The sequence below is a fragment of the Chanos chanos genome, chromosome 1, assembly GCF_902362185.1.
Source record: "Chanos chanos chromosome 1, fChaCha1.1, whole genome shotgun sequence".
NCBI lineage: Eukaryota > Metazoa > Chordata > Actinopteri > Gonorynchiformes > Chanidae > Chanos > Chanos chanos.
Genome location: NC_044495.1, coordinates 42199711 through 42210335, shown reverse-complemented (window position 1 = coordinate 42210335; position 10625 = coordinate 42199711). Strand labels below are relative to the sequence as shown.

Below are 10625 nucleotides of genomic sequence, written 5' to 3'. Positions count from 1 at the left end.
GGAATACATTTCTTGGAAATACATTTTTTACATCAATAACATGTCCTTGTCCTATGTAAGTGATACATAATTGCATTTTTAGAAGTCTTTCCATGACAAGTAAATGTAATTTAGACACAGTTAAGTTGTAGTTCAGTATATACCTACACCGGTGAGCCAAAACATTATGACCACCTGCTGTTGGTCCTCTGTGTGCTGCCAAAACAGCGCCGACCTGCCGAGGCATGGACTCTACAAGACCCCTGAAGTGTGGTGTCTGGCACCAAAACAGAAGCAGCAGATACTTCAAGTCCTGTTTGTGGTAATGGTATTCCCCAATGGCAGTGGCCTCTTTCAGTAGGATAATGCGCCCTGCCACACTGCACACATTGTTCAGAAATGGTTTGAGGAACCTGATGAAGTGTTCAAGGTGTAGCCGTGGCCTCCAAATTCTCCAGATCTCATTCCGATTGAGCATCTGTAGGGTGTACTGGAACAACAAGTCCGATCCACGGCGGCTCCACCTTGCAACTTACAAGACTTGAAAGATCTCCTGCTACTGTTTTGGTGCCAGATACCACAGGACACCTTCAGGGGTCTTGTAGAGTCCATGCCGCGGGGGGTTGGTGCTGTTTTGGCAGCACACAGAGGACTAACAGCATATTAGGCAAGTGGTCATGATATTTTGTCTCATTGGTGTATATTTTTGAAGTTAAACCCTTAATTTACAAATGGTGCCATTGGCGGTAGCTCTTATTAGCCATTTTAACCTTGAAATGTGAGTTGGACAAAAGTTTACACTGCATTTTGGAATTTTCGGCGCACAGTTTTTTAAATGTATCCCCAAATAATAAAAAATCTATATGTCATTAAATATAATTCAGCCTTGACCATCGTAAGATAGTAGAGGAAATGTTTATTTAGACAACCAAATGCATGCCATAAACACCCAGATACCACAGTGGCAGCATCCGAGTCCCCTGCCACATGAACCATATTAAACTCCAAACGAAACAGATCTGTGGTAGGGAATACACAGTGCGCCATCTAGTGGATGTCATCTTGTTTTGCAGCAAAACAACAATTTTGCTCCTTAGTTTGGGATTGGGAAACACGATTGTATGAAAAGTTCAAAGTATCTGACTACACAAGGGGGCAGAATACAAGTAGTAATTGTTGTTTTATCATTGTTTAAGTAAAAAGGAGGAACAAAAAGGATATTCACACCTCTTGAAAGCTGTCTATAGCAAGATGTCTGCCTCTTCACATACAAAACATTGACGATTCAAAAGATGCACTAAGGTAGAATTCACATGCATTGGTACTCTGTGTCTTCCCTTATTTAAAAAGACAACATTCTGACATGTTTTCCTTTTAACATGATTCACAGTTAACTGTTAAGGTAACCAATGTTTTACAGACTCATTCTGGTTAACTCCCTTTCTTTTTAATGGATGAGGAACAGAGAGCTTTCAAATAAGTTCAGAGATTAGCAAGCGGGAGAGAGAGGGATAGGGACAGACAGACAGACTGATAGACTGAGAGAGAAAGAGAGAGTGAGAGAGAGAGAAAGAGAGAGAGAGAGAGAGAGAGAGAGAGAGAGAGAGCACACAGTGGGAAAAACTGAAATCAGTTGTTTGTGCACTTTTCTATCATCATTATGGGATCACATGATTCTGCTGCTCCTCACATCATAAATGCGTGTTCTTTTTTTTATCATGGAAAACAAACATAATTGATACAAGATAAACTCCCAAAATCAACTCCACAAACAATAATGAACAAATTGGTCCATCTAACGTATCCGTATTTAAGCCAGTCATGGTCAATGATGAGCATAATCATATCAAAAATAAATGTAACCCCTTATATAAACAACAACGAGCAATAAATAGTTGAGCAGTATTTTGCTGTATGTATGTACAAAAGTAAGTTTGTTTGTTTCAGAATGACATCTAAATGGTGAGCTGAAATAGCACATTTACACACGGTGGGGGGAAAGACCCTGAAAAGTTGTGTGAAAAATAACTTAGAACAAATATCAGGGAAAAAAAAAACCAAGCATGGTGACCATGGCAACCACCCAGCGCAGCATCCCCCACCCTCAAAAAGATGCCGTGGTTGTCAAGACACATAAAATTCATTTTATATCAACTAAAAACTTGTTTGTTTTTGTTTTTTTCTTATTATTTTTTACATTGAAGATAACTTAAGACTTGTTTTATTTTGAAAAATAATTTGCGTGGTAAGTGTAGCTAAGTAACTGTCTTGGAAGAGCTTATTCAGTTCACACAACTACCTCATGCACGATGCACTTTAGTCCACTGCTTTCGCAAAATAACCGCCTAGCAACGAGTGTCCTGGTCCTTGGCAACCTCTTTGATCGTTGTAGATGTTTCCAGACTAACAAAGCTAAAGTGGAACACTCAAACGTTCTAGTGGGAGGTCATTTCAAATGTTATCGTTGCATGCCTCTTCTTGACCTTTGACCTCAAACACCCTTAGTTATACCCTATGTACAATTTTCACATTCTCCCCCTTCTTTTTGCAATAACTGCTAATCTGCCACATTCACTGCTGCGCCCTCACACAGACCCAGTTCCATGCTGCTCCTTAGAGGAAGAAATATTTGAGAGGCGTAGTCATTGAGTGCTGTGTGTAAAGTCCACTGATGATACAATCTGTCGCAGAGAGTGGTCTTCTCATAAAAATGGACATTTCCTGTCATTCCAGGAGCTGTAATTTGGGATTAGTAGTCTGGGGAGATTTTTGGCAGAAGTCGGAGGCTCAGTGGAGTGAAGTTCTCCTAATTTTTCAACTTATCGACAATGGAGTTTCCTGGGTTGACACACCCCCAGCAAATATATCTAGGCTTCTAGACAAAGGGCATGTTTATTGTTTGGAACATACACCAGTCACTGTAATGTTGCTATCTCTAGTAAACCAGCAGCATGAATAGAAATTCCAGTTAAATTTGTTACTTCACCAGTAAGAGCTCTTTCAGATTCTTTGTAGAACATCATTTGTTTTTCCTGTGCTTTCTGTGTTTTCTGCATGTACGTAAGTGCTGTGTATGTGTGTGTGTGCGCAGAATGTCGATGAATGCATTATCTCTAGTGTGTGCTTGGGACAGTCTGTGTGTGTGTGTGTGTTTGTTTGTGTGTGTGTGTGTGTGTATGTTTGTGTATAGTTGTGTACTTGCTGATGTTAACCTGTGAGTCATTATCTTGAGGGGGTGGGGTAATCAGACACTGCGCGGGGGTCTCTGCTGCTCATGTGTCCGCCGGTTTCGGCCTCTCTTGTTCTCCTGGAGGTGTCTCCACTTGGCTGTGCTTGCTGGGGTTTTACGTGCCGCTGGGCTGCCTCCTTTCTTGCTCTGCCCCTGCTGCGACCTCTGACCCTCTGGAACGTTCTGAATGGTCGCCATGGTGCTCTGCCTATAGCCCTGTTGGACGTACGTGCTCAGCGTGGCTTGTGGGACCTGACTCCTCTGCAAGCTGGCTGTTCTGGCTGCAGTTGGGGCACTCTGGGGTTTTTGGGGAGAATTCGGCATTCGCCCTTGGAGGTTAGGTGAACTTGGTGGGATACCCCTTTGTGTTTGAGGGATGGCGGCCGTAGCGATGGCAGGGGCGGATTTGGGCACTTTCTTGCCACGTTGCTTCCGTTCCCTCCTCCAGATGCGCTCACAGAACTCATCCACACTGTTCAGGTCTGGGCTGTCCAGCAGACTCAGGAAGTCCCGGTACCAGACCTTGTGCCCGGAGGCCGGACCTCCGCTGGCACCCACGGGGCCCTCCCGTTCATCCCCAGTGTGGAGGAGTAGTTCAGCCAGTGTCTGTGAGGGGATGACCTGCAGGGAGACACGCAGGAGGGGCTGGATGAAACCGTGTTCCACAGCGTGGCAGTGGTAGATTCCCGTGTCTGCCTGATTCAGGCTACGGATCAGCAAACCCTGCTCCATACGACCTATCCTGTCTCCTGCCTTAATCTGGAAAAAAACAAAACAAAACAGAAATGGAGGTGTGAGGAAAAAAGAGTGTGTGAGAAAGAAAAAACAAACATGGTCTTAATTTAAACACAACAATGAATGGATAGGGAAAGACTAGCACCTATCTATGTAAAACAGATCACTATCTGTAAGAGCAACACAACCGTGCGTGTCTGTGCGTGTGTGTGTGCCAGAGAGAGTGTGTGCACCCATGTATGCATGCATGTGTGTGTGTGTCTGTGTGCATCCAACAGCGTCTACGAGGATGTGACATTTAATTTAGTCAAGAAACTAATGATTCATTTCAAATAGAGAACAACACTACACACACAGACCGAGGTACAGACTACTAAACCCACATTATGTAAATTATGCAGAATATTAAACCCATGTTATAAACATTATACAGAATATTACGCTATATTATAAATATTGTGGAGAGTATTAAGCCCATATTATAAATGCAAACTGTTGCTCTATAATGAGTATCTGAGGGTGAGGATTGCTTGAATGGATACAGTGAGGAGTGAATACAGTTAAAGAACCTAAGCTAATTTTCCATATCAGAAATACAGCAAACATTCAGAGAACATTCAGAGAAACATTGAGAGAACATTCATCAAAAGGGTGTGGAGAAAGCATTCTCAAGGTGAAGACAAAAGGCGCTGCTTTCCCTCACAAAAATCAGAAAAGTACACTGAAGAACACCTTTATTTATTTAATTACACCTTTATTGATCTAATACTGCCTTTATTTATCTGAAACATGTCATCAAGACTGGGCTAGAGAGTCCACATTGTATTGTACTGTAGGCTGCATCACAGTGAGTATCTAAAAGTGTAATAATAATAATAATAATAATAATAATAATAATAATAACAACAACTGTGTCTGGCATTATGATAAATTATGCTCATATATACATCACTGAAAGTTAACACAGGGAAAAACACTCTCCAATTGAACATTTCTGCGTAATGTGGCACCAACATGTTCTCACATACATACACACGCAAACACACACACAGAGCATACTGATTGCTACAGCACTGTAATATGACAAAGTGCTAACTGCAGTACCTCTTGTTTGCGTTCCTCGTTGAATCTCTGTAGCTGCCAGTAGATAAGAGCCCTTTGAGATTTTGGGCTGCACTCCAGGAACATGCTGCTGTTTTCCACGCCATACACACTCTTTTCCTCTACACTGCCATGGCCCTCCAGATCATCTAACACACACACACACACACACACACACACACACACACACACAAATGAATAACAGTTTAGTGAATGCCCTCAGTAGAGTGGAGTGCCCTCAGTGTTCAGAAATCTTGTGCATATGTGTGTGTGTGTGTGCATGTGTATATGTGTGTGCATGTGTGTGTGTGCGCGTGTGTGTGTGTGCGCGCATACATACGTGTGTGTGTATACATAAATGTGTGTATGTACCGTTGTGATGTAGATCAGAACACTGGGACAGGGGATCTCCATTTCGGATGTCTTGCCGTCTCGTTCTCCTGAAAAAGAAAAAGAAACACATTGAAACTTTACTCACGATTCAAATGTATCTTGAAAACATTAAATTTGATGCCATTCTCTCTTCATCAAACACCACACAGGATATTTTTCAATATCATGATAACATGTCTGCATGTCCATAAGATATGATTTTCTGTCGTCTATGTATGAAATGAATTACAAAATTTCCCCGTTCACTTAAACAAGGACCCAGATACTGTTGCAGTTTGAGGAAACCCAAAACACCATTTTGAACAGTACCAACACTACAGCACTAGAGGGCTCTGTTGCTCCAGTTAAAGGACAACACCATAGCACACTACTACTCATTCTTTACTTTAGTCAGAGAGAGAGAGAGAGACAGTCTGCGACACACTTAACATACATTATCCAGTTGGTTCTGAGAGAAATGTGACTCGTTTGAGTTTCACTGTGCTGCTGAAAGCACTGGAGCTCTCAAGTGTCGTATAAAAACATGTTACTGCACGTCTTGAGTTTCTGAAAGAGGCTTCCAGCTAATTGCAGAGCCAAACTACTGCCAACCTTTCATAAAACCTCTGTGCTACACTCAGAAAAGCAACTTTACCACTTAATGGCTAACGTGAGGCAAGGTCCAGCTCAGGTCCGCAGGCATATCTTTTCATATTACAGAAATATTATAGACTGCGTCGCACTTAACCGAGAATACCACTCAAAACCACTTAGCTAAAACTGGGCTAAACTTGTCCTTGGGACAGATCCTTGTCCTTGGGTTAGATCACGAAGAAAACGTTCAAGAGGACTGGACACAAATCATTGTGCTCAGTAACAGTGGATGACATAACTAACAGAGTGCATACCACTCAGATTTTCTCTTTGTGTCAAAAAACTGACCCTCCCTTCTCTCTTCCTTTAACTCTCTCTCTTAATTAAGTCCAATTTCATTTAAGCTAATGGTTATTGGCATGATTATTTACATGCTTACAGCAAATTAGTCCCTGAGTGTTTTCAGAATGATGAAGACAGATTCCTTTTTGTAGACATTTTTTTAATGAACTGCAATGTAATTAAATAATTAGGCTAGTTATGACATCATTAAGTTGAACAATAGACGTAATAATAGTGTTAGTCATAGCTCTGGGGAAACTGTGTGAGAGATGACAACTGCAATAAATATAACAGTTATAAAAGAATGTTTTGAAAGTACAGTACTGAATGAGTGAAAGTAAATGAACTAAATACCAGTATACTGACTGGATGATTTAACCTGTACATGGTTTATTTGAACTGTATTCTGTAGACCTGGGTGGGTGTCTCTTTGTCTCTGCCAGGAGGCCACACTGGAGCATTCTGCCCCCCCCCCCCCCCCAAAAAAAAGAATACAGAATTAAAGTTTCTCTTCTGTTGGACACTGTGGAGTGTTTGGGTGGATTTTATTAATGTTTTAATTGTTTTAACACCCTAATACTCTTAATAAACTATTTTCTTGTTGTGTTTAAAAGTGCAGCTCTCTTTTTTGTACCACTCCAAGTATTCTGAGGGAGCACATCCTAAATCTAAGTCACTTCCACTCTCTCTGTCATCTCTCTCTCTCTCTGGTGCTCTCTCTCACATGCACTTGAATACGCGCACACACACACACACACGCACACACTGCTGTCTTTGGCTGTCTTAGTGTTTGAGAGAATGGGGAAAGTGGTCTGTTTCTCATTTCTGACTGAGGAAAAAGAGAAGTTTTTGAAGAGAAGTAAAGCGCGTCAGCTCTCCTGACAGAGGGTGTGTCGTGGCTAAAGTTCTACCTCCTGACCTCTCAGTCCGGGCAGAAAGCAGGGCAAACAGACGAGTGTGACCAAACCCTTTGTGCAGTGACAGTTTGACAGTGAACACACGTCTATGTTTGTGTGCCTCACAACTTGGTAAGACAACGGCATGCAGCTACAGTTCTGCCTTGAGCACCGTCTGTTCAGCATCAGCCTCCTGAAAGTCCTTGCCAAAACCATAATCATTAACACTTTAGAACAACAATACACTGACAAGCCTGCCCTCCCAACACAGAGCCCAGTGACAATACAACAAACATTTGATTTAGCTTCCTTGTACCATTCCTTTCAACTATTGGTGAACACCAAAAAAGAAGAAAAAAAACTGAGAACCATATCAAGAGAAATTCTTTGGCAGTCTATGAGCCTTCTATTCTCTTTCTGATGAAGACATCCAAGCATGCATTAACCCAGCCTTAGCTGCTTTGGGAAGACTGGGATTTGGAGAACAAAAAACTTAATTTACTCCTCTATGGCGCTGACGGTTGGACAACTTATCACCTTGTGCATCAGGCCACTGGAAGCTTTTAATATCAGGCATCTCCAACAAATTTATGGCATCTCATGGAAGGATCACACCCTCTGTGATAACATCTTCCAGAAAACATCAACATCAGCCCTGAGACAGTCTTGGAGAGGAGGCAACTTCATAGGCTTAGCCACGTGTTGTAGATGCCTGGCAAACCGCCTACCTCTTCAAGTCCCTTGTGGTCCTACACTAGGAGAACCACTTGAAAAAGACACTCGGGAAATGTGAACTCAAGCATGAAGATCATGGGGTAAGGTCTGCCAAACTGCCCATTATGGCACATCTTGTGCCAAACCACCCATTAAGGCACTTTGCATACCAAACAGGAATAGCATACCTTGAGGAGCAGCACACCCAGCTAAGGGCCCAGCACAGACAATGCAAACATCACTCCGCCAATCCAGAACTGCTTTACCTGCCAAACCAGGGACTCACGTGCTCCAGAACTGCAGGAGCATATGTATCTCCACAACTGGTCTCCATGGCAATCTGTGACCCCACCGTCAATACCTTTCCTACTGTCAGCAGGAACAGCCTTTTGCTCATCAGTTGGCTTTTGAAGCCATGTTGCCTTTGTTTTTGATGGACTACCTTAAGCAGCTAAGTGCATATATGAGGGACATTGATGTTCTCTGCTGCTGTGATTTTGTTGAATGAGTACAGATCTTGACTTTAAGGAGGATCTTTGTTGTTGGTAACTCTAACCCTAACCCTAACCACTAATGTACATGTTTTACTTGTATGTTTAAGGTGCAGTTTATACCTCTAAGTCAGTGAAGAATACTACATTGAAACTGAGTTGTCCAAATGTTATTTAGCAGAACTAGGCAAACACAAAGATAGCGTAGAAGAACTTGGGACACTTTAGTAACTAAAATCATGAAAAAGTAGAAGAGAGCTCTGGAACTGTTTCTTATTAGAACATAATGAATCTCAGCATATACATTTTATTTCACTGTCCTGTAACAGCGAAAGTTATGCCCCTTGTAACTAAGGTATTGTTTGACTGAAGACGTCATTCTAAGGGCCTCAGAGAAGGAGGAATGGACTGCTCATGTGTGAATGGCTGGGTTATATATCATTTACACTGACTAGCTGGAGGGTGAATGAAATTTTAATCTGATTGGCTGAGTAGTGTGTATCCCTGAGTCTGATTGGCTGGGTGTCATGTGATGTTGAGTTTAATTGGCTCAGGTCTGTGTGTCTGAAATTGTTTGGTTCATTGACGTGTGATATGTTGTTTGACTCTCTGACTCTTTGATTCCTCTGTGTGTGAATGAGTTTCGTTAACTGAATGATTTACCTCTTGGCGGTGGGGAAGTATCTGGAGCACTTGGTTCCATCCCAGGCACAGTACGGATCCCTGGCCAGACAGCATTCTGCACACGCCTTCCCATACACCTCACAGCGGTGCAAAGGCATCTGGGAAATACCCATTGCTGAGCCCAGGTACAACTGTTGCTGTTTAAGTTGAAACACACAACCATAGAGCTTGATCAGGTGGCCAATACACATTAGCACTTTTCCTATTAATCATGCTTATTCAGATAAACTGTGTACATTATCATTTTAATCATTTTTATCATCATCCTCTTCATCATTATCAACATCAACACCATCATCATCATCATCGTCATCATCATAATCATTGTATTAATTTATGTTACTTACTTGCTTGGTGGAAAGCTCCATTGCTGTTATTGGAGTTGGTTCCTGGAAGACAGTAAAAAAAAGGATGGATAGTTTGAGAGTGGCCCACTTGAAGCACTCATCCTGTTTATTATTTATCGTTTAGTGTTTATTCCAGTATTCCAGTCCACCGTTCATTTATGCCAGAAATGACCTGGGTGGTAACTCACTGGTCACCGGTTGTTAGTTGGATGTTCGTGTTACCTTTGTTGTGTTTATACAAGGACAGTCCTGCAATGGATTGAAACTTGCAACCTCAGGCATGGGAGGTGGGCATGCTAGCAAGGAGGCTAAAAACCATGAGTACTAGCCTCTGTCGCCAGCACGCCTCTTAAGGTGTTGGGGAGTGAGGTTTATTCACTGCACAGCACTGTACCCGCTGGCTACCATTACATTCGTACCCATTTCCTGGCAGGTAGGTTGCGTGCTTTCCTTTAAATGCTTGTGCTCATGTTCAGCCCTATCTCCTGACATTGTCAGTCACTGATAAAAAATGAATGACCACTGATAGCTTTGCCGACCAGGCCTGGTCCACTGTAATTAAAGGCTACACTCCTGAGCCTCTGTGTCTTTCTTTACTCTCCGTTCAAACTGGAGTAGACGTGTGTATCTATCCGTCCAATGCTGTATTTAAATTTCCCTTCCAAACATCCTTCTGTGGTCCTATTCTCTATCATCTGGTGACTCATTTACTCCAAACTCTTTTTTCTCTCTTACTGGTGATTAATGACAATAATGATTAACAATGTTTGTAAACCTTCAAAATGGTTTTCCAAATGAGCCTCTAGAGAAACACGTGTTTGGAGCACCACTCTGTTTCTATAACCTGAGACTTTCCGCTGTTTGTCAAATAATTACATGCCGAAGCCAGGCAGAGACGAGTTTGGTTTCTTTCAGCGAGCATATAATTCCATTTTCTACCACAGCATGTTTCTCCACCATTCAGATCAGACCCACAGCTAACAAAACAAGTCAATGCTAAGCCCTGAATTTTTTCCCTTCTTTCTCTCTGTTTCTTTTTTTTTTCCTGTTTGTGAACATACCCTGAACACGGTCATTTCCTCCAGTACAACCTCCTCCAGATCATGCCAGCTCTCTCTGGGAATGGTGACCACCTTCAAGA

The 10625-nt window shown here is 42.2% G+C and overlaps 1 protein-coding gene across 1 annotated transcript in view; it reads right to left on the bottom strand.

Moving 5' to 3' along the window:
• Positions 1-3223: 3223 nt before the first annotated feature.
• sema3aa (sema domain, immunoglobulin domain (Ig), short basic domain, secreted, (semaphorin) 3Aa) overlaps positions 3224-10625 on the bottom strand; it is a 32994-nt gene continuing 25592 nt past the window's right edge. Inside the window, exons 12-19 of the mRNA XM_030784156.1 lie at positions 10546-10625; positions 9485-9526; positions 9117-9274; positions 5417-5484; positions 5048-5193; positions 3634-3967; positions 3379-3391; positions 3224-3311 (exon numbers count right to left, since the gene is read on the bottom strand). The exon at positions 10546-10625 is cut by the window's right edge and continues 12 nt beyond it. Of these exons, the coding sequence (XP_030640016.1) occupies positions 3224-3311; positions 3379-3391; positions 3634-3967; positions 5048-5193; positions 5417-5484; positions 9117-9274; positions 9485-9526; positions 10546-10625 (929 nt within the window). The remainder of the gene's footprint in view (positions 3312-3378; positions 3392-3633; positions 3968-5047; positions 5194-5416; positions 5485-9116; positions 9275-9484; positions 9527-10545) is intronic.